At 41.3% G+C, this 24,479-nt stretch overlaps 2 protein-coding genes across 3 annotated transcripts; both read left to right on the top strand.

The window, feature by feature from the left end:
- Positions 1-982: 982 nt before the first annotated feature.
- dnajc7 (DnaJ (Hsp40) homolog, subfamily C, member 7) lies at positions 983-13,121 on the top strand. 2 transcript variants are annotated; one of them, XM_079519419.1, is made up of 14 exons: positions 983-1,122; positions 3,451-3,539; positions 3,629-3,753; positions 5,036-5,149; positions 7,742-7,816; positions 7,926-8,044; positions 8,470-8,623; positions 8,871-9,035; positions 9,576-9,667; positions 9,822-9,895; positions 10,710-10,856; positions 10,950-11,102; positions 11,289-11,360; positions 11,480-13,121. In XM_079519419.1, the coding sequence occupies exons 1-14, from the start codon at positions 1,046-1,048 to the stop codon at positions 11,515-11,517; spliced, it is 1,494 nt and encodes a 497-aa protein (XP_079375545.1). In that variant the 5' UTR covers positions 983-1,045; the 3' UTR covers positions 11,518-13,121. The 2 variants fall into 2 exon arrangements, with proteins under 2 accessions (XP_079375545.1, XP_079375544.1); XM_079519418.1 differs by having other exon boundaries at positions 11,286-11,360.
- A 238-nt stretch (positions 13,122-13,359) lies between these two features.
- Positions 13,360-17,972, top strand: odad4 (outer dynein arm docking complex subunit 4; the record flags this gene model as incomplete). Its single annotated transcript, XM_079520415.1, has 11 exons — positions 13,360-13,479; positions 13,746-13,877; positions 13,958-14,111; positions 14,228-14,289; positions 15,719-15,872; positions 16,122-16,346; positions 16,439-16,646; positions 16,834-16,920; positions 17,042-17,238; positions 17,348-17,448; positions 17,582-17,972. 11 exons carry the CDS (start codon positions 13,360-13,362, stop codon positions 17,633-17,635), a joined length of 1,494 nt encoding a protein of 497 aa, XP_079376541.1. The 3' UTR covers positions 17,636-17,972.
- Positions 17,973-24,479: the final 6,507 nt, after the last annotated feature.

The following is a 24,479-nucleotide window of genomic DNA, read 5'->3' as shown; positions in this document are numbered from 1 at the left end:
TACCAACCTCCCAAAACAAACTAATTCAACTACTCCTCGGTCTGGGGTAGCCTGGCTAATAAGCCAGACTCAAATCACACTGTCGTGTGGTATTTGAGTCTGGAGATGCTGTGTATGGATCTTGTTTCCCGGGGGGGCGGGTTCAAACATTTTCTCTTTGACGCAATTGGTCAGAGCTACTGTCAGTCAAAGGTCTCAAGCATTGAACGTCACTGTACCAAAGCCCGCCCGTATTGCATACCGTGTCCCGATTGGCCACACCAGTTCTCTGGTGTAGGAAATGGGCGTACAATTGAGCCTAGGTCTGGGGCCCATGACCCATCTTTTTGCAACCCATTTTGATAGTCTAGGGTGGCTCCGGATAGAAAACAGAGTTAAACAATTGAAATTGGGACTGACATTTAAAATTGTAAATGCAGCTTTACCCTCTATGCCTGCATACCTGACAAACTACCTCAAAAAAGTGAGCGACCCCCTCAGCCAGAGGAAGCGAGAACAACGATCTGGTACCATCCACTTTCAAAACAAACATAGGCAAATTCTCCTTCTACAGCACTGCCACCCAAGTGTGGAATGCCCTGACTCCCTCCCTCAAAAAATGCAAATACCTGGCGTCCTTTAAAACAGGCCTGAAAATACACCGTTCAGCATGCCAAAAGGAGAGGAAATGATTATCCCCCCCTTAGTCCTAGTGACTACCCTCACCCCTTCTTTGTTCCCCAACCTGTACATATTTTTGTTATTTATACCTTTTATGATGATTGGAATTTTATTGTTATTTTTCCATGTCATGATTATGAATTGAATTGAATATGTACTGATTACATTTCTGTTTGACTGTACCCTGTACTGATTACATTTCTGCCAATAAAGTATTCAATCAATCAATCAATCAATCAAAGAAAAAAGAAGGCCAAAGTAGCTTACAATAAGCGGATATGGCAATACCAAACATTACGTAACCGCTGCGGACGTTCAAGGGGGCGTGGTCGTACGCCTGTGTGACAATTGTGGCCCCGCCCACCTCTTCTGTATCATCGGCAAAATGGCGACGGAGGACTGTGATGATCTGATCATGGACCCAGACATGGAGATCCTCCTCAGTGACGAGGAGATGGAGAGGTAGGAGGAAGAGCAACAAGTTGCATCGTATATCAAGGTCGGTCAGACAAAGCCCTGACAACGACCGCCCGTTGTTGTCACCGCGTCTAAAAGGTCCTGTCAGGGTGAATGTTCTTGTCGCACAAAGAGCACAAACTGTTAGCTTCTCTTTAGCAACCCATTGCGCTATCCGTCGAGCCCCCCTGTCCCCTCCACTTTGCTGCTGTGTGACAGTGTCCTGCTGGAAGGAGCGGTCGTATAGCCCCTTTTTCGGGACCCCTGCTGGTTACCTTTTCTGTATTTGGACAACGACGTCCCAAATACAGAAAAGGTAGCCAAGGGTCCCTATACAGACGTCCCAAATTCAGTAACCAAGGGTCCCGAAAGGGGCAGCCTAATGTATGTTACTGTCCTGCTGGAAGGAGCAGACTGTGTGCTTCTGCCTGCCAGCCGCAACAACCTGCCACGGGTTACTTATAGTTTGCAATTAATTGTTGTTCGGCTGTTGCGTGGGGGGGGTTCCATTACCTTTCTAATGGAGAAACGAGATTTACCTCTCCCTTTGGCCTCCTAAAAGAAAATGGATTTTCAGGCCTGTTTTGAAGGAAGCCAGTCAGTGGTGTCAACATGAGGTGAAACAGGCTTCCAAGAAAAGCAGTTACCCACATGATGGTGTCATATGTTCCTCTCTCCCCCTCCCTTTCTCCTTTTTTGACTGGCATAAAATAACCCACGTGTTCTTGGTTGGGAACCTACCCTCCTCATCTGGGCTGCTGGTTTGGCTCCTGGCTGGGCTATGTTTAGCTGCATGGTAGATTGGTAGAACTAGAAGACCTATCTTTTCGGTTTCCTAAATGCATGCACGCTGGTGGTGTTTGTTTGTGCAATATAACACCAAGGAGCCATGTTTTACCAGTGTCAGTGTTACATGATTGTAAATCTGGAGCAACACACAATTACACTTTACATAACACTTTGTATGCATATTTGACACGTGACATGACATGGCTGTCCCTGGTCAGCAGGGTGTCATTTAGCCCTGAAACATGACTGTCATGAGTCATGACGCAACTGAAGCCAGTTTTACGTGATCGCTACATTTACACGAAAAACGTGTACATAAACATTCAGTTTTAAAATATAAAGTCCTCGGCACATGTGCCACGGATGTTAGAAATTTGCTGGTACAGCGATTAGCATTGCTGCATCCCACGTTGTTTAATAAAAAGCATTTTTATCCGAGCACCCCGACTACTTTTCTCAAACAGGCTTCGTTTGGGAAATTCACAGTTGCACACCGGGAGCGCACTCGCCTATTCGTCTGTATTGGCAGTGCGGTCAGCTTGCCTATATCGAACAGATGAACACACCCAGTGCCACACTCCTCCCGGCCGATAGGGGCGCGTAGTTGAAAGCCAATGGCAAAAAAACAGCTCGGATAAAAATGCCTTTTATTAAACTACGCCTGTGGTACATGTGGCGAGTACTTTATATTTGAAATCTGAATGTTTATGTACACGTTTACAATCTAAATGTAGCGATCGCGTAAAACAGGCGGAAGTTAAGCCATGACGCGTCATGTGAACCATGGCTAGGTGTCATTGTGAACGTACAATTGTAACATAGTTACTACTACTTATAGAGCGTCGCAGTCCCGCCCCCTTTCATGACGACGCCAGGCCCAGGAAATAATTCCTAAATGCATTTTTCCCATAGACATTTCAAAAAGTATTTATTTAAAGACCTTATAAGCGTCGTACAAAGCCAACTCGAGTTGTGACAAATCATGACAAACTTTTGGACCCAACAAATAATTACAAAGAATTGTCCGCAGCGTAAACGTCTTTAAATAAATACTTTTTGAAAAGTCTATAGGTGACGCTCTATAGAACTTGCTGCCCTATACGCCAGCTGGCGTGATGGGGAAAAGTAACTAGTTATTAAAGAACACATATCACATTAAAACAATGTAAATCATGAAATGTTTGAATTTGTTATTGACTTTACAACTCAACATTGAACAGAGATATTGTATCCTTGTTTTTAATTTAACACATGGGTATAAACTAAGTAAACGTATAATATCATGATTAAATGTGTGTGTAATTATAAAATAAATGAGAATATTTTGTGATTTAGGTGCAACTAGCAACTATGTTGTTTATGACAATACATAACTTACCATAGTATCCATTGTACATCTCCCCATGAGAACAGGCTCCCCTGTGTGTCAGTGTAACCACTGTGTTCTTCTTTATGGATAGTATAAACTCCAGAACTGTCCAGTTCTGCTCAAATCTATTTAGACTTAATTCACTAATTTGTATTTCTCTACTCCCTTTTATTCAGGGAAGCAGAGGGCTTCAAAGAACAAGGCAATGCCTATTATGTCAAGAAGAATTACTCTGAAGCATTCAATTACTATACCAAGGCCATAGGTAATGTTTTCATTCGTTTTAAATTAATCATCCCATGATTGATGTTAGTTACAATTAGTGGGTGTTTAAGTTGTTGATTTTCCTTACAGACATGTGCCCCAAGAATGCAAGCTACTATGGAAACCGTGCAGCCACCCTAATGATGCTGTATCGGTACAGAGAGGCTCTGGAGGACTCCCAGCAAGCAGTGCGGTTAGACGACACTTTCGTGAAGGTAGGTTGTGGAAAATTATTGTTTTTATGTGGACAAGCCCACCAGTTCATTAATTTTGCCTGGTGGATGGTGATGGGTGGTGATCCACCTGAACTGAAGCCGCACCCACAGCTGTTGTTGTATGATAAAGGCAGAGGGGTTAGGGCCGGGGACATTGGCACATTTGACTGTCAAGGTTTCAGCCTCCAGGAAGAAACCCTAAATGTAAAGGGAAGACATCATTGCACATAACAACCACACCAAGGGGTCTAATTAATTACTGTCACCTCATAACCGTATGTATAAAACACATAGGTTGGTCTTGGCGCCTGTTCAGTGGGGTGTTGAACTAGGAGGAACAGCATTTACCTCATTGTTTATCATGTCCTCCCGGGGAAAGTCAGGTGAAAAGAAGTGTGGGTGTGTAAACCAACCATTAATAATAGGAATACAATGAATTAATTAATGATTTTAATTAAGTGACATGGCCCATTCCTCATGGGATTATATGACACCTTTTCACACAGTTACAATTATTCATAATATACACTTCTTTATATATGATAACGCTATGGTGACTATGGACTAGCAACAGTGATTCTACATACGCAGAGAGCTGTTGGAGGGTGCATTTGTCATCCCTTTCCCCAAGCTGAAATCTGCAGTTCCAGTGCAGTTTTCAAAATGATCTATTATGTTCCATGATATTCCGTTCAAGTCAATGGTGGAGCTGTGCCGTTTGCCAGACCTAGAGACCTGCAGAGTGGTGGAGGCTGAGCTTAGTGTACAGTCAATTGACTAGTACTGTACTGCTAAATAAATTCATACTCTAAATGCGAAAAAGAGAAAAAAAAAACAACAGCCGGTACATTTTGAATGTGTAAGCCAAGGCCTAGTGGGATATTTGGGTCATTAACAAGTTGGCTGCCCTTGCAGTCTCGAGGTCCAAGGACCGCCGCCTGGCAGTATTGAAAAGAGACGCACACCCCTGGGACAACCCAGGGACTTAGCATGTGGAGCACCAGGTGCACAGGCCGGAAGTAATTAACGCATATACAAGGCAATGGCATTAAAGATTCAGGATCTATATATATCCGCTATATCTATAGAGCTACCATGATATACAGTGTATACATACAGTACGTGACCTGTGTGTGTGTTTATTCATTTTATACACACACACACACACACACACACACACACACACACACACACACACACACACACCTGCTTTCATTGAAACATATATATACTGTATAATAATAATAATTATTTATTTTCTGGGGAAATAACATTCCCCTAGGGTCATTTACGAGAGGGTAAGTGCCACCAGACCCTCGGCAATGCAATGGCTGCCAGCCGCTGTTTCCAGAGGGTTCTGGAGATGGAGCCAGACAACAGCCAGGCCCAGCAGGAGGTGAGTCAGCCGCAGCGGAGTAGTATCTCTGCCTTGGACAGATGACAGCAAACAGAGTGCAAGAGTCTGCTCCTGCAATTTAGAGAAGATCTGAGGTCACAGTTAATTTGTGGTGAAAGAAAGTTTCAAGTTGTAAAAAGGAACCAATCATGGGTTCATGTGCTGCCACACCACAATGGAGACTACGGGTTTCAACCCTCCGGTGCGCTCGACTTCCATGCAAGCACAATTGGCCGTGCTCATGGGAAGAAAGCTGGGCGGGAAGGTCAGTCCATGTTGCTGCATTAGCGACTCCTATATGTTGGTCAAGGGCACCTGTCAGCAGGGAGGTTGAGCTGTAACCGATGGGGCGTTCCTCAATACTCTGCATGCGCTATGTCCTCTCAGTGAAGCTCCTCACTGGCAGTTGAAATACCATCACTGTAGTGTAGTCTCCACCTATCTCCATTCTCCACCAATGGTCTGGATACACCTACATTCATTGCATGTGATTGGATGGCCAGTGACTGGTGTGTGACAATGCTACGTCCACTGTTTCTTTTAGAACACTCATTTACCTCATAACCTCAGCACCTGCTTCAAGGTCCTGCCCTCGGGTAGGAGATACGCTGCATCTAAATTCAAGAAGGCAAAAAGGGCAGTGCCAGTTTCATCCCCTCTGCCATTAGGGTCCTTAACAAACACAAACCCTCCAATAACTGATTCACCTCACCTGGACTTGCTTGCCAGTGCCCCCGGAGCGCACACACAAAGGCAGATGAACTGGACTGAGCGATGATAATGGACATACATGCATGCACACACGCGCACACACAAACACATGTGTGTTTCATGGTGTGGAGAGAGACTTTGCTTTCTTTTAAATAGCTTTTAAAATCTAGAATTATTTGACTAGTACTTTGCTGGGTGTTTTATTGTATTTGTATATTTATGTATTGTCCTGAATGTATGCTTATTTACCGCCGCTACCACACCGACTGAATGCCTCTGCCCTGTTTAGGAAATCCCCTGTCCTTCGCATTGGTTCTGCAATTTCTAAAAAATGTTACCACCCACCTCTATCCCACACAGAATTAGAACCTCACCAGACTTATCAGTAGGCAGAGATCTCTGAATGTCTGGCTACGCGAGACTACCATCACTGGGACACCAGTGACAACAAGACTACAAGTGTGGGTAATTTGGTTATTGGCATAATTACGGAACTGCCAAGCAAGCAAAGACTAGTAGTCATACACATTGTCGAGGAGGGGTAAAAGTTACCTTGTTTAAAAAACATTTTATTGGCCTTCATGGTTTCCAGTACATGAAGTGGTTATCACTAACATCTGTAAACCACATCTTTTCAGAGGACGGATAAACCATTGGAACAATCAATGGTCATTTAATTCACATTATTAGTAATTATTTGGGGTGCCCACTGCTCAGTCTGCCCACTGGACTGGTTGCTCGAGTTACCTAGTAAGAGTGCATGCCACATAAATGATTGATTGATTACCGGTATATGTTTTTAACGGGAGCGTACCTATGTTCCCCAGGTTCTATGTTCCCCGCCATGCAAAAAAGGTTCTTTGTTCCCCACTAAATCTAAACCTAACCAGAAACCTAACCTAGTAAACTAAATCTAAACCTAACCAGAAACCTAACCTAGTAATTTTAGTAAGACTAAAAGTATTTTAGCAACTTAGTCTTAGTGTTAGTTTTAGTAGCAAATTATGATTTAAGCTCAGTCTTTGAACAATCCATTGTTCAACTATCTAGTCTTAGCCAACTAAAAAATAACACTGGCATAAAATAAACTAAAACATAATTGCTCAGACTCTTCAACAAAGATGGCAAAAACAAACATTCTTTGTTCTGTACTTATACATAGAATTGTATAGTACAAAACACTGAAGTCCTTAAACCAGAAACCTAACGCTAACCCTAAACCCTAATGTAAGTGGGGAACATAGAACCTGGGGAACATAGGGATGACCCCTTTTTAACCATGTAGTACTCTGGGATTCCCTGTGAATGAAAGTGCAATACAAATAATGCATTATTATTATTATTATTGTTATTAAATGAGGCCACAGACCCTCCCGCAGGTGGCCCAGGGTCAAATCCAGCCTGACATCCAACTCTTTGGTCTTTGGTGCATGTCATCCCCTCTCTCTCCTCCACCTGTCTTGTTTCTTTGTCAGACAGTATCATAAATAAAATAGACAAAAAAGAAAAGCAGTTATATAGCGCCTTTATCCAATGTGCTTTACAATGATTGTGCATTATAATTCACCCATTCTCACACACCATGCAAGGCACCAACCTGCATATCAGGAGCAATTAGCAACTGTTCCTGTATTTGTCCATAGTTTCATAAAGTGTAATTTATCCATCATGCAGGGGTGTCGCTTCTCAAGAAAAACAACGTAGTCAGGAAGCGAGAGTGATATATCTACAATCTATCAATAAATCTTCAAGCTACACCGCATCGTTTTCTGTAATGTTACACACAGGAATAAAAAAAACATGGCACCATAAAACAATAAATGACTGGTGAAATGAAAGTTCTTTTACATTGTCACTGAATCCTCAAAATTCTCTTCTCAGGTAAAGAATGCTGAATCCATCCTAGAGTTTGAGAAAATGGCGGAGATAGGATTTGAAAAGCGTGACTTTAGAATGGTATGCTATTGGTTTGGCTGAACACATATCTAAGTAAGTTGCATCTGTGGAATATCAAAATTCTCTGTCCCTGGTGTTCAGTTGTGACTGTGTTTCTGTGAGATCACAGGTTGTCTTCTGCATGGACCGTGCTTTGGAGTCTGCTTCAGCCTGTCACAGGTTCAAGGTGCTGAAAGCAGAGTGCCTAGCCTTGCTGGGGCGTTATCCTGAGGCCCAGACCGTAGCCAGGTATATAATTAAGTAATGGATTGCCATGTCAATTGGAGATGCTAGGAATGTGTCTCGGGGTCGGGGTACAGGGAATCGTCACCAATTGTGTCTATAATTTTAAATGTCATCCGTCATCCATGCCACTCTAAACACAACATTATTTTCTAAACGATTGGCAATTGATCCATTCATTTTTTGTAGTTGTGGTTGACATTTTATCCAAAGTCATTAAAATGCTTCCGCCCTTACTGAATAAATGAATGAATGGAAAACATTGACTTCCTTGAAGACCAAACAAACTACAGTTTGTAGTTTTTGAAAATGGTCTCATCAGAAATGTCAAGTAGTTGTAGACAACAATCTAAACATGATAGACAAGACTACTCATAGAATTCTAAAACGCTTAATTTTTACATTAACATGTTTGTTTTGTTCCCTGTAAGTGATATTCTGCGAATGGATTGCACAAATGGGGATGCCCTGTATGTGCGTGGCCTTTGCCTGTATTATGAAGACTGCATCGACAAAGCTGTCCAGTTCTTTGTCCAGGCCCTGCGAATGACTCCCGACCACGAGAAGGCTCGGCTTGCATGCAGAGTGAGTCACTGCTTACTATGAGATGTACTATGAAGGTATGAGATACTATGAAATGCATGCAACAATGTTTCCTAGTTTTGCTTAATTGGCAAACTTATACACTCAAAAGTTGGGTTTTATTATGTTTCCATGTAGGGAAGCGGAACCTCAGATTTTAAATGTCTCATGAGTTTCTCTAATCCATTTTGTCTCGATGCTGCCTCACTGATAAGGTAGTGGATTTTAAGGCTGTGTCTTGTCCTTCCAGAATGCTAAAGCTCTCAGAGCCAAGAAGGAAGAAGGGAACAAGGCTTTCAAGGAGGGTAACTACGACTTGGCCTATGATCTGTACACAGAGGCTCTGACAATAGACCCCAACAATATTAAGACAAATGCCAAGCTGTTCTGTAATAGGGGTACTGTGGGGTCAAAGGTAAGCCAAAATAAAATGCATACATACTGTATATATTTTTTCTTTTTCAACTGCTTAATTTACTGAAAGACCACCAAGTGTAATTTGAAAAGTGAATGCCTGTGTCATTCTTTTTCTGATTGTATGCTTCTATAGGTCTAGCTGTCATCCTGACTGTCTTTGCATATGCCACACACATCTACACACTGTCAGATATTTTATTTCAAATGGTAAAACAAAAAGAGGTCCAAGGCACTCTGTTACAGTAAAGTAAAAAGCCTTTATTGAAACGGCATAAGTTCAGCAAAGAGCATTCAAAAAAAGACCTATGCGTTTTGGCTGTAAAGGCCTTCGTCAGGGTCCCATTCTATTTCAAAACGTTTACAAAGCCAGACAGAGCCCCCTATGGCCCTGTTACCTTAAGTATGTTTTTTAGCTGAGTTGTCTTCACCAATTGAACATCACATTCCTCTATATAACCAAACAGAACTAGGTCACTATCTCCCCTCCCTCTCTTTTGTCCTTGAATGACCACTCTTCCTCTTTTTTCATCTTTGAAAGCTGAAAAAACTAGATCAGGCCATCGAAGACTGCACAAAGGCAATCAAACTGGACGAGACCTATATCAAGGCCTACTTACGGAGAGCGCAATGGTATGTCCAAGATCACTCTGCAATCAATGTTTGTTTTGTTTAGATTTCCAACAGAGGCAGTGTGTTGGCTGTACCTTGTTTCTGTGTTATGATTCAAACAATGCTAATAAGTGAAGTAACAATGAACTTGCATGTTATTTGTGTGCTTTTACAGCTACATGGACACAGAACAGTATGAAGAAGCAGTCCGGGACTATGAAAAGGTTTATCAGACGGAGAAGACAAAAGGTGAGTCAGTCTTTTCCCTGTATGACACAGCTGCTCAGCTGTTTCTTTCCCTCACTCTGCTTTGTTAGCTCTGTATAACCTCCCACACCCAAGTTTCATTGCTATTATTTAACACATTATGTGCCCTTTTAATCTTTCAAAATGGCGACCCAGGGTGCCCACTTTTAGACCCACTATTTGCCTTTTTTTTTACCAAGACGTCCACAGACATCCTGGGCACTACATGCGGTAATTCCTAGGACGTCTTGGGCACAAAATGTGTTAACATGGCCTAATGCAGGGGTGCCCACACTTTTTTGACTTGAGAGCTACTTTCAAAACGACCAGCTCAACAAGATCTATACCCACCAAAAAAACTATCATCCCATTGCTGAAAATAGGTAAAATATTTACTTTAGGGGGCTTTTATAGGCTACATATAAGACAAATGCACATGGAATGGGAAATAGAGGGGGGGAAATAGAAATGGTAGGGTTTTTCTTTTGGTATTTTACTTACTGTAATGCTACTGATGGTTGTACGCAACAATTTGAAAACAAAGTATTGCATTGTGTGTTTGAGCTGACAGGCCCTTTTTGATGTCAATCAATCAAGTCTTCTCAAGTGGCAGATGCACAAATCATTTTTTATATTAAATTATATATATATATATATATATATATATAGGGGCATGTCATGTGGTCTACCTGCAAAGCCTTTGTGATCTACTGATAGATCGTGATCTACCTTTTGGGCACCCCTGGCCTAATGTCTGTGACACCTGCTGCCAGTTTAATTAAATTTGACTCCTCTTCTCGCTTTCTCAAATCCATAGAACACAAGCACCTCCTGAAAAATGCCCAGCTGGAGTTGAAGAAAAGCAAGCGGAAAGATTACTATAAGGTGCTCGGGGTGGACAAGCACGCTACGGAGGATGAGATCAAGAAGGCGTACCGCAAACGGGCCCTCATGCACCATCCAGGTCCATGACATGAACTATATTACACACACAATGTATAATATCTACAGGGAGATGGCATGAACTGAGTGAGTTCCTCCTTTTTTTTTTTTGTAGACCGTCACAGCGGGGCCAGCACTGAGGTGCAGAAGGAGGAGGAGAAGAAGTTTAAGGAGGTGGGCGAAGCTTTCACTGTGCTTTCAGACCCAAAGAAAAAGTCCCGCTATGACAGCGGTCAGGATTTGGAGGAAGAGGGCGTGAACATGGGAGGTCAGTAGCTGGGGAACGGGAAGTCTATCTTAAACATAATTCATAGATTGTTGCGCAGTGCGCCAGTTTGGCAGATCGTTGTTCTAGTATAGTAATCATTCTATTACTGATAAGTTGCAGTTTTTTCTGTTGAGGAGGACAACTAATTAACCAGTGTAATTTGATGGTGTGTTGGGCCTTCAGCAGATTTTGATGCCAACAACATTTTCAAGGCATTCTTTGGTGGCCCCGGTGGTTTTAGTTTTGAAGGCAATCCATGTATGTATATAAAAAGCTGTTGGGAAAACAGTACTTTTCAACATTTTATGACACTATTCAGATTTTGCAGTATATATTTCACATTATTAATTTATTTTTATGTTTTGTTTTTATTTCAGCATCAGGACCAGGAAATTTCTTCTTCCAGTTTGGTTAATTGGACAATATGAACCATCAAGACTCTATTCAAACAGTATCAAACCCTCAACCCAACCTTATTTATCATATCTGACTGTTTGCGAGTCAGATTCTTGTCTATGCCATTGACTGAATGCTATCCAATGACAACATGCAGCAAAAGAGGTAACACCAGTATAACACCAATACCGAGAAGGCCCATCCTCGAGTTGACAATGATGTTACTGGTTTTTGAAGTGGTTGAATCTCTAGAGTGAAGCAAACTTGAAAGTCAGTAATAGCAAGCAACACTGATTATGTAAAAATACATTGTTTCCCAAGTCATGCAACATTTTTAAATGGGTGTAATTGTGTAGCTCTAAATGCTTAGAGCTTTTGGGATCCATGCAGGAACAGGATATGACACCCCAAGGGGAATGTTTCAGAAGAAACAACTGAGCACTGTGCAAGCTATTATTCTTGACCTACTGTAGTGCAAGGAGGCATTCCCAGCATGAAAAGTGATATCTTCCCCAGCAAAGACAATGACACCCAGTCAACCTAGCAATGTGAATTTTATCTGCTGAGGAACACATGACATGATCCCCCTTTTTTAAGTACTTGCAAAAAAAATACAGTTTGCTGCTATGGATGAATACTTAAAGCTGTCTCCTTGTCATAATCCAACAGGAACAGTTCAAGTAAAGCATTTCTTTCCGTTCACAACTGCTGGAGCCCAGACTTGCAGTATGCATAAAGCACAGCCTAAGCACAGTAGGAATATGACAATTGAAATGGCTGTACTGGCTGCTCTTGCTAGCACTGTCGCCTCCTTTTTTCCCCATTTACTTCCTCACCACCAATTTTATGTTTGATGTTGCCATTCACCGGGTGCTGCATTGTACATTTTACTGGAATGTAAAGTGTCCAGTGACTTATGTTCTTTTTATTTTATTTGTATGTATATTTATTGTAAATGTTCTGTCTGATAAAACCATCAGTGTAAGATAAGGATGCTGTTCTGTTTTGTTTTTAAAGGGTCACCAATAATTAGCATCCCTCTGGCGCAAACTCAGGAAAAGTTGTTTCTGCTTGTTCTGTATCAAAATAATGATATGCTGTCTTAACCACTTAAACCCTACTGCCCCCATTTGGCTATTTTTGGTGAAGAAATTTGATGTACACAACATTTGAGGTTGCCTAGTATAAAGGATAAAGCCCTGGGGGACACCTGTGAACACCTAGCCTCGATGTAGCCTGATAGCACGTCGCTGATTGCCGTCGCTTGAGTCCTGATCCTGGCAGCCTTTGCTGCGTGTCACTCCCCATCTCTCGACAGTTTTTATGTAGAAGAATGTTGATTTTGTTTTAAGTTTACCAGACTACAGGTCCTCCTCCTCCGGCCTCTTGGGATGATTGTTGAAGGTCTCATTCAAATATTTGGCCTCAGTATTATTGAGGACTTCATGTGCAATCTCTTCTGTATAATGAGTTTGATGTGAGATTTTTGCTTGGTGCACTTGACAAAAATGAAAAGCGTCCTCATCTTTGCTCATAGTTTTTGCTCTCGGGGTGAAACAGTCCTGTCACTATGGAAAGTTATTAGCCATGTAAATAAAGTTTGCCTCATAAGTGTTTCCCCTAAATTATTTTTGTGTTGTGAGTTTGATAGAACATTTGACTACCAAATACATGTGAATAATTGCAATAACATGACGGCAGCGCTGCACTCTAATGCTGAAGAACTGTCCACAACTTGTTTCGCCGCTGGTTGGCACTGTTTCTTGCTGTAGTATTTGTTAGGGTGGTTGCTAGGATACCAATCGACGGGACACAGGATAAAGTTGGAAGTAATTGAAAACAACAAGGGGAAATGGCTAAAATGTTTGACATGGGAGACCAAGGCCAAGCACCGAAGAGCACATTTCATACTTATATGGCTGAGGGAAATCAGTTATACCGAAAAGGGGAATATCTGAAGGCAATAGAAAGCTATTCCACGGTAAGTTAAATGTTGATCTTCTTAAGATAGTTGTGAAAGCCAACTGGCGCTGCACTGTTAAAGAGCTCCAAGAGTGAAGTGATGTTGACAGTGTAAGATATTTCAAATAGGCTATCATATTTCGGTTTCAACAACCTGTGGACTTCATAGATGGATTGATCTTGTAGACCGTGACTTCGAACCCCAGCATAAAGTAAAAATGTTTGCAAGTTGCTACTCTGTTGATATGAAACGTATTCATTATTACTTTTTGTTGAAATGTTTAGGCATTGATTCTTCAGCCGGATGACAAGAACTGCCTCGTTGCCCGTTCGAAATGCTATTTGAAGATGGGGGATTCTGAAAATGCTTTAAGAGATGCCGAGGCCTCTCTTAAAGGGGACAAGAAGTTTTTCAAGGTGAAATGAATTTTTTTGCTTATAAATGTCGAAAGTGAAATGCTGTGCAGGAAAACATGTCTGTTCTATGCCTCTTCTAGGGATTGTACTGTAAAGCAGAGGCACTGTACACCATGGGCGATTTCGAATTTGCACTGGTGTTTTACCACAGAGGACACAAACTGCGCCCAGAGCTGCAGGAGTTCAGACTTGGTATCCAGAAAGCACAAGAAGCTATTGAAAACTCTGTGGGCAGTAAGTCAGAAAAGTACTTTTTTGTATTATGTCTTCACATCATAGGGTATTTAATTTTATGTTCCTGGCCTGCTCCAAAACCTCTCTTACAAATGTGTTTATCCTGATTCATATAGGCCCTTCCTCTGTTAAACCAGAGGATATGGAACATCTGTCAATCTTTGATAAGGATGAGGAGGTAAGCGTTATTATTTACTTCTACTGCGCGTGCACCTACAGCTGCAACACCTAAAGTGGCCAGTAGAGTACAGTACAGCACAGCACAGAGTAAAGTGGCACAGAGTACACTATAGTAGAGCCCTGGGCCGTTCCTGGGGCTCTGGATGTTCCGGGGACCCCCGAACGGACCCCCCCGGCCCCGGGGACCCCCACGTGGTAACTGTGTCATTTCTTAACCATTTCGGACGCGGGGCAGCTCGCCGGAACCGGGACGGCACCCTGAGCACCTTCCTGGGGGTCTGGATGTTCTGGGGACCACCCAGGGACCCCTGCACTGTATAGTTGCACTTGCACCGCTCAGTTCATACAGGTGTGATTTTCCTGTGTAGCATAGTGATTGTGGATGAGATAGACTGCCCTGACTACTAACCACACATTAATGTGGCAGCGGTGGCCGAACGGATAGCGGCGCGGTCTAGATACCGGAAGGTTCCCAGTTCGAACCAGCCGTCCGACACGTTAAAATTACCACCGCTGAAATGCCCTTGAACAAGGCATCAACCACTACGATGAAATGTGTTCTATGAGCAGGGCCTGGCTGGAAACAAGTTCTTGAGCTTAGCCCAGATACCCTGGGTAAATATAGATTTCATTTCATTTCATTTCATTTCATTTCATCAGTTTCTAGGAATAGCCATAAAAGGGAATTTGCATGCTGTTTACTGCTTACCAGTGGTGGAAAGTAACTAAGTACTTTTACTTAAGTACTGTACTTAAGTACAATTTTGAGGTAGGCCTATTTGTACTTTACTTGAGTATGTCAAAATTATGTCAATACTTTTACTTCTACTCCACTACATCTCAGAGGCAAATATTGTACTTTTACTCCACTACAATTATTTGAAAACTTTAGTTACTTTGGAGATTTTAATTTTGATTCGAAATCATACACGATCCACACATCACATCAATACACAATCATATACAATGCAATGCTCACAAAATTTACAAAAGATTTTTATACATTTTGAAAACATAATTATTACTTTTACTTTTGGTACTTTAAGTACATATGTATGCCAATACTTAAGTACATTTTGAATTCCAGACTTCTACTTGCAACGGAATATTTCTACATTGCAGTATTTATACTTTTACTTAAGTAAAACATTTAAGTACTTTTTCCACCACTGCTAGTAAGCACTAGTAGTGGCAACTTGGACATCCTTGTTATGACAGCTGTTGTTGATGGGAAGGAAAGAAATGCTCCTTATCCAGCTAGTTCAGAACTTCTTTGCCTTCTCAGGGAATAGAGCCAACAGTTATCTGGTCCATATAGTAATTTATACACACTAGGCCACTCTATTTTCTGTGTAGTATTTGATTATATCATATCATTTTCACTCCTATTGATGTGGATTGGTATATTATTCCATGATAATTGACAGGTACATAAGGGGCAACCTGTGAGCATTATTAATCCTCTGAGGAAGGATGCAAGGCGGCAGAAACGGAAGACCATGAGCGAGAGGACAACCAAACAGTTGCTGGGAGAGATTTACAGTGACAGGGAATATCTTGAAAAGCTACTGAAGGATGAATGTAAGTCATGTCTTTTATTTCTCAACAGTGTCCACTTTGTTCTTTGTCTTTCACATATTCTCAGAATGACTACACTACAAGTCAGATTAATTTCCTTTGTTAAGTTTCTCTGCCTGCCATTGCTGTTCAACTGCAGCTTATTCCTAAACCTAGCACAACATACTGTACTACTGTATGTAATTCCACTTACTGTATGAGAGGCTATAATGCAAATGTTGCATCTTAAACTGTCCCACTAATGGTCTCCAGACTTGGTAAATGGTAAGATGCGTGGTGGGGAGAGAATACAGGAGGTCATTGTGAACTGCATCTCCTACCTTGACACACGGACTGAGTTCTGGCACCAGCAGAAGCCTATGTATGCACGGGAAAGGGAACGTAAGCTCATGCAACAGAAAAGGAACAAGAGTTGTCACAAGCCACCTTCTGACCCCACGCGATTTGTACTCAACAGCCTTGAGGAGATTGATGCCGGTAAGATGGACTTCATGATGAACACAACTTCTCAGTATTTTCCCTTGTTTTGTAATGGTGGTTTTCAATCTGATGTATTTGTCCCCTTTAAGTATTGAGTGCTGGAAATGCAGAGGTCAGCCTCAAGAAAGCTCGAGATGTCATGAAAACCGTGCTGGGATGGTCAGAGGAAGTGGTACCTAATAAGAAAGAGGTGCTGGGCAACCTACACAGTTGCATTGGGAATGCCCTCATTGATCTGGGGAATATGGACAAAGCACTCGAGAACCACCAGAAGGATCTGGAGCTGGCTACACAGTGGTGATTCAACATTCAAAATGATTTAATATTCTATTATACAAGTATAAGAGAGTCAGTATAAGAGAAAATGGTAAAATAAACAATAATTTAATTTCATTCATGTGGAGACCATTATAGGAGCACACACGGCATATTTGAAATCCCATTGGCTGTTCTCCTCTATAACAGTTCACTTCTTCATTAATAGCAAACTTCCTGATGCAAAGTCACGTGCTCTGGACAACATTGGCAGAGTCTATGCCCGAGTTGGAAAGTTCAGAGAAGCTATAGAAGTGTAAGTGAAGAATGAAACAAATCATTTATTTGTCTAGGTGAATCATGTGCGGGTTTGGTAAACAGGAAAGATGTTTGTTCAAGGCTAATCGACTTTGCCTCTCTCCATATTTGTGTTTTAGCTGGGAAGAGAAGATTCCCTTGGCTTGTGGTGTTTTGGAGAAGACCTGGTTGTTCCATGAGATCGGTCGTTGTTTCCTGGAGCTGAAGCGCTACACAGAAGCCAGAGACTATGGCATCCGTTCCCTCGCTGCTGCTGATGAGATTGCAGATGAGAAGTGGCAGCTGAATGCCTGCGCCTTAGTGGCACAAGCAGAATGTAATTCTTCAAAGCATAATAGAACAGGATGAATGTAATAGGTTGAAGTGTCATTCCTTTTAAACTTTAGCTTCTTCTGATCGGCCAATTGCCTTCTCTCTCATCACAGTGAAGCTGGGAAACTTCAAATCTAGTGTGTCAAATTTTGAAAAAGCCTTGTTCCATGCTAAGGTGCTACAAGATGACCTTGCCAAGGATGCCATACAGAAGGTGACCTCATCACTTAATGTCTGTTCTGCTCTTGCATGATGTCATTGTTCACTGACAATTATTGTTAATTTAACCTCTACAAATCAACCCTTAAATTAACATGCACACATTAACACTGTGTGTCCTTTTTCAGGCCCTTCGCGAGGCAAGACAACATCAGCACAATAATACGAGTGGTGACACTTAAAGACCCACAGGGGACAAATAAAAGTTGAACTATCAAAAGGAAACTTATAGTATTTGCAATGTTATTTGTACTACTGATCTCTCCCTCTTTGATATTGGTCATAAATAATTCCATTATTATACAACACAGATGCATACGTTTGTGGTGAAAGATTTAGAAACCAACATTGCTATGAAAACATAAATATATAAGACATTGTATCATGTTCTGCATTAAATATTACTGCATACGCTGCATTAGCCCTGCAAATGTAATTTGTCATCTTTCTAAATTACAGAAATAATCATCTTGAATTTAATGGAATTTAAAATACTTTATTTTTATGTTTTGCATAAATGTCTTTGCTTGCATGTGCAGAGTTCTGCTATTAAAGAAGGGTACCCACATCTAAACAGGACACCTTAAAACCACTTAAACCTCATATGGGTAACCGGAGTACCTCAGGGCTCAACACACTCTTCTTTTTACTGTTCTTGTATGATTTCCCTTTTTTCATAGAAGTGTATATTTGTACATCTTTAAATGTTCTGATAAATTGAAAATGGAGGACCCTGATGTAAACAAGTCTTAGTGATTTTTCTGGGTTTATCTTCGTAGCAGTTTTTGTATTGACCTATCAATGCTAATTTCAGCAAAAGCTTTCTTCACAATACCAATGCTGGGGTTTAAGTACAAATATCACTAGAAGAAGTAAATTTTGTGAACAGACAAAATATTGCTAAATGGTTGTTGTAAAATGTCTTAGTTTATCCTTTAAAAAGATCACTTCAATTAAATGGAAATAAGTATTTAAAAAAAATTATATGGTGTCTCTTTATCTTTATCAACTATTTAGAAAATACTAACTCTGGACAGTTATGTTTGTTTGCAGCCTTTAATTGCACTACCCAGTTTAATTATGTCATTTCCTGAGTTTTCCAAATTGGAAAGCTTTGTCTATATCTTTTGACACACAAGACTCAAGAGTAAATGCATTCCATGTAATCTGAAGGTTGGTCTATACTGTAAATTTATTAGAAAAGCTCAATTGCTCCACCTCCTGGCCCTTTGGATTTGACAGGTTGTTCTTGGGTCATACCAAAGACTGTAAAAATGGGACCCAATGCCTCCCTGCTTGGCACTCAGCATCAAGGGTTGAATTGGGGGTCAAATCTACTAATCAAATGATTCCCGAGCACGGCGCACGCTGCAGCTCACCGCTCCTTGGCTGCGGCTCACCGCTCCAAGAGATGGGTCAAATGCGGAGAACAAATTTCACTGCGGTAACGCGTGTGACAAATCGTATGACTTTGACTTTGACTTTGACTTTGTTAAATCTAGACACATTTATTTGGTTCTGGTTACATTTAACAAAAGATGATTGCCACCAAATCACTTTGCCTTTCCTTTTAGTGTTCAAGGTTCTGGTCACAGTCGGCACTCATTCTCAGCTTGTTGCTGAGTAGACTTGTATTTGTGCATTGAAGCAAGCATGAAATATGCCAATACCAAAATAGTATTATTTTGTAAAATAAATGTAATAAAAAGAGTATGTTAATCAATATAACTTATACATATGGTTGTATTTTGTCTCCCTGCTTTTATTGAGATATTTAGATCGTGTCAAAGGTCATGTCTCACCTAGACGCAGGATCTGACAGGAATTTTGACCTGATTGTCAAGATTCAGATTCTATAAGATCAATGGTAAAAAAATGCTGGTTCAAATCCGAGGTAGAAGAGGAAAGTTTAAATGGTAAATGGTGCATTTATATAGCGCCTTTATCCAAGGCACTTTACAGAGATTGTGCATTACATTCACCCATTCACACACACATACATACACCGATGGCAGCGGAAACCATGCAAGGCACCAACTAGCACATCGGGAGCAATTAGGGGTTCAGTGTCTTGCTCAAGGACACTTCGACAGTAACTCTGCGGGAGCCCGGGTTCGAACTGGCAACCTTACGGTTACCATCCAGGCACTCTACCCTTGAGTCACCGCCGCATAGTGCAGCTTTAAGTCTGTCTTCCTTTGCCCATTACACATGTTGCAATTGCAATGTACCTATGCTTTTGGAACAGAGCCATAAAACCAGACTGACGGACAGTAATGATGTACAGAAAGGAGTATGTAGAAACAAATTAGTCTATTCCTATAGCCTAAAATACAGTCACTGGATTTGAGAACAAAAGAAGCTTTGACCTCATTCATTGCAACCTCAGAATCAGTTTTCCCCTGTGTGAACAACATTTCCTCATCAGAGCTATTCATAATGCACGCCACTTCCCCTAGTCTCACTTCTATGATTTCAGAGTAAGCACATGATTTCTGTTTTCATGTTGCAGAGACCAGGGGCCATATGATTATAGTGTAAGAATAAGGACACTTCCTGGTTTTGAAAAAGTGTTAGTATTATCATAATGTCATGAAACTGTTAATAGATCAGGATTAGAAGTGACTCAAAAACAAATACTTGAAATTTCTGCCTTTAACAAGGCCTAAAAGCCTATAAAACTCTGCTTATTCACAATAGAAGCCTATTTTAACATATTTTTCTGGTTGCTTTGGAGTGTAGGGAAGGGACGGTTCCTACCTGTAGACACTGGGGACATTTTTTGGTGCAGAAAGTCTATTGCGCAGAGAAGGCTCAAACAACCCACCTTGACTCAAAAACACCAGAGTAAGTGTGTGTGGACAAGGACGGATGCATGCACAGTACACCATACAGACTTATAGTCTGGTGAGACGTAGGTGGACCCTGGGCAGGAGGCAAACCACAGTCCTAGAGACCTCTAAGTGCCTGCAATCCCCCAAGAACACACAAGGCAGAGGGAGCCTCCTGTTGGCTCTGGCATTGAGAATAGCTGGATCCTGGATGAGAGGGGCAGTGATTTGACCAATTACTGCTGACCCGCCAACTGGAGAGTGTTGTGGTTAAGGCCAGCGTCGAAACACTCTTAAGAAGGTTGGGGACCACCTGATGACCTCTCTTCCAGGCCAAGGCTTTATCCATTATAGGTGGATTATAATTGCATCTTTGATGTATTTACAAACTGAATTTAATAATATAATAATAGCTTGATGGTTGCCTCTAATAAGTTAGAAGGTAGGAAGTCTGCACACCGTTCTTTAAGCTCCCATCAATTTTATTATAGGAATCAGGAATCAACGTTTCGACCCCTCCGGGTCAAGATGGGAAATAAAATTGATGGGAGCTTAAAGAACGGTGTGCGGACTTCCTACCTTCTTCCTGTATGTATATTTTTGTCCTGCACCCGTCGACATTTTTGAGATGTGCGTGCTTCCCGTTTGGATGTTCTCTCATTCCTCTAATAAGTTGCCTCTAATAAGGTTGCCTCTAATTAAAAGCTGCTGATTCACAATAGAATCAAATACCTGTACTAGACCATCCGTGCAAGTATGACATAAAAACAACCAACAAGTAGAAAATGCTAAAGTTACCTCTAATAAGGTTGCCTCTAATTAAAGGCTGCTGATTCTCAATAGTATTAGTAGTAGTAACTATAAATACCTCTACTAGACCATCTGTTTGATTGATTGATTTAAGTATCAAGGTTCAAGGTTCAAGTTTATTTAGTGTCCCCGAAGGGCAAATTGGGTTGCAGCATAGACGTACATTAAACAATGAGACAAGTACACATAAACAACAGTTCACATAGCAGATCATACCAAAGTACAAAGGTGCACATAACCAATAAAGTGCAGGCGTTAAAGTGCTATGCCATAGTCATAAAAGTGCGAGTGCATAGGCATTAGGCACGAGACAAATAAAGTAAGTAAAAAGTATGAAGGTAAGTAAGTACGTAAAAGTGCTTATCATAAGTATTTATAACAACTTGCAGAATTTCAGTACATTTCAAGCGCAACTCAATATAAAAACTGTTAACTGTGAACGACACCATAAAGCATTACACTTGTTTACAATAGGGTCCACCATTTTCAATTCATCAGAACATTTAGAGACGTACAAACTACAAATATACACTTATATATAGCAAAAAACAGGAAATCATCATAAAAGGAGGTAAAAAGGGGAAAAACATATACATTGAGGGGAAAAGGGGTGGTTGGGGCCAGTTTTGCATGTCTAAATGACTGTTGGTAGGGCGTTCCACATTTTGGTGGAATAGGAGCGAAATTAATTTACTGCCTTGTTTGTGCCGAATCTGCACATGGTTTGTTGAACTCCCTCTGGTGTTGTGGGTGTGGACTTTGTTGACATTAAGGAAGTATTTAGACAGGTACATGGGTATCTTGGTAGTGTAGCGAATCTTGTTGACCAGACCCATTGCAAGATGCTGTACTCTGTTGTCAACCCTAAGCCATTCCAGCCTGTCAAAATGGGCAGGGGTGAGGTGCGTTCTGGGAGTGAGGCCAAATAGTAGCCTGACCAGTTTGTTTTGGGAAGTCTGGAACCTTATTTTAAGGGCATTTGAGGTGCTGTGGTACCAAGAGGTGCATGCATGCATAGTCGAAGAAACCTTGTACGAGGGCTCCTGTTAAGGCTCATTCATAGTCTTGATTCTCGGTGGTGAGGTGACCACCGAACTACAACATGACGTCACGAGCCGCGGTGAAGAGCAAACCACCGACACCACCCCAGCCCTTCTCTCTGTTTTTACTCACCACCGCTCAGCTCCGGTGGTCACCTCACCACCGAAAATTAATGAGCCTTTACGGTCTTATAGGAACCGTACACCCCAGCAACCAGAAAAATATGTTAAAATAGTGAATCAGCAGGGTTTTATATGCTCTTAGGCCTTGTTAAAGGCAGAAATACCAAGTACCGGTATTTGTTTCCGAGTCACTTGTAATCCTGATCTATTAATACTGTAAAATGCCTGCAAATACAACAAAATGACTGCTTAACTACAAAATGTGCTCCTAGCAGAGTGGCTCACAACCTCAGCCTGATGGCCTAAAAGTCTAATAAATCCCCTGAATCACAGCGATATCCCTTTGGCTTAGTGGTTAAGATGCTGGCTTTCCACTTGGGAGATCCGGGTTTGAATCCTGGGTGTTACACTCAGAGCACAGGTCTCTGCCAGATCAGATACAGGTTATTGTGGGCTGGATGCCAATCTTAGCCAATCAGAATGGAATATGAAAAATCTGAAAGAGCCGTTTCGTTTATCAAAAATTGACTATAGAACGATGAATGACGGACAGACACACAGAGGACAAACAGGGTGCAAAAAATAGTCTCAGCCATGCTTTTCGGCCTGGCGGAGACAATAAGGGAATACAATTGAGATACGATGTTTTTACCCAGCCACTTCATATTCATATAGAATCTATGATTCTCAGGTAGGCCTACACCTTAAACTTTAAGGTGTAAAGTTGTGGCTTAAAGCATCAGTAATGACACATTAATCAATAAGCAGCTTATGGAAAACAATTTGGCCCCAGTCAGTCAGAATCGCTACACACTGCTCAAAAAAGTTATTAAATATATGAAATTTAAAATAAGCTGCTGATTGATGAGTATTCATTAATAATGGCTACCATACAAGGCTTATAGAACACTATTTTGTCATTCCAGCTATTGTGAGGCATAGAGATATAATAGACCGACCTGAGAAACATCCGTAGATTCCAAATGAATATGAAGTGGGAAAAAACATGATGTAGCAATTTTGTTTGTAGGCATTTCACAGTATTAATAGATCAGGATTGAGGGGCGCTAGACCCGCCTATGCCCAGCTTTCCGGGTTTGTGTGAACACAAACATTGGCTTGTAATTGGCTGATCACCCCATAGCGATGATTTGATTGGCTGAGCAAAGCACATATTGAAGCTAAAAGTGTGAAAAGTGAAGACGGAAAAGTGAAGACGCAAATTGTGATTGGCCAGAATGAGATGATGTATGATGATAAGAGTGCCCCTCACTTCACATGGGTGTGATTTATTTTAGAAATATACAATATTTAACAAGGCCTAGGAGCCTAGAAAATGACAAACGATTGACCCTCTTTCAGGGCTTTTCTCTTCACAGATGAGTAAGCCTGGGACCGAGCCTACTTTCAGGGTAGGCGCCCAGCTTTGAGTGTTTGTGTAAACACAAACATTGTGTAAACACAAACATTGAAGACAAATGTGTGTAAACACAAACATTGAAGACAAAAGTGTGTAAACACAAACATTGAAGACTAAAGCAAGGACGCAAATTGTGATTGGCCAGAATGAGCTCCCCTCACTTCACATGGGTGTGATTTTTTTCAGTGGTGATCACTTCATGTATGAATTTCATGACTTTTGCAGTAAAAGTAAAACGTCTGACCATCCATTTCATGAAGAGAACATCATGAAGAGAACATCTTAAAGATATGAAAAAACAATGTCACATTTTGTGTGATCACCACTACAAAAAACACCTGCAGTGCAGGAGCCAAAAGCCCAAAAGTTTACTATACCCCTGCTCGGGGGAGAACAAAACGTCACATAGTTTTTTCATGTCTTCATCCATGAAGTGGAGAAAACAACTGAACAGGACAGTGAGAACAGCCAGTATAGTAATAGCTGGCATGAACTCTACACAGTTTTTATACTGTACTGATTTTATACTGTTCTTTTGGATCAAATAGTAATCTCAGCAAGGCAGATGGCTTCTTGGTTAGAGTGGGTGACAATATCACGCGAAAAGATGAAATTATACCTAGGTTCCATCCTGGAGGCAAATCTTTCTGGTGATAAAATGACCACCAGCGTAATCAAAAAGGTCAACCAAAGAACAAGATTTCTATACAGGATCTCTTCACTGGTCGACAAAAACACCTTGAAGAGACTTCCTACCTGTAGACACTGGGGAGTCCCCGAAGAATTGAATGACTTTTGCAGT

Source organism: Electrona antarctica (assembly GCF_951216825.1).
Source record: "Electrona antarctica genome assembly, chromosome: 14".
Classification (NCBI taxonomy): Eukaryota; Metazoa; Chordata; class Actinopteri; order Myctophiformes; family Myctophidae; genus Electrona; species Electrona antarctica.
This window is presented reverse-complemented; position numbering and strand designations above follow the sequence as displayed.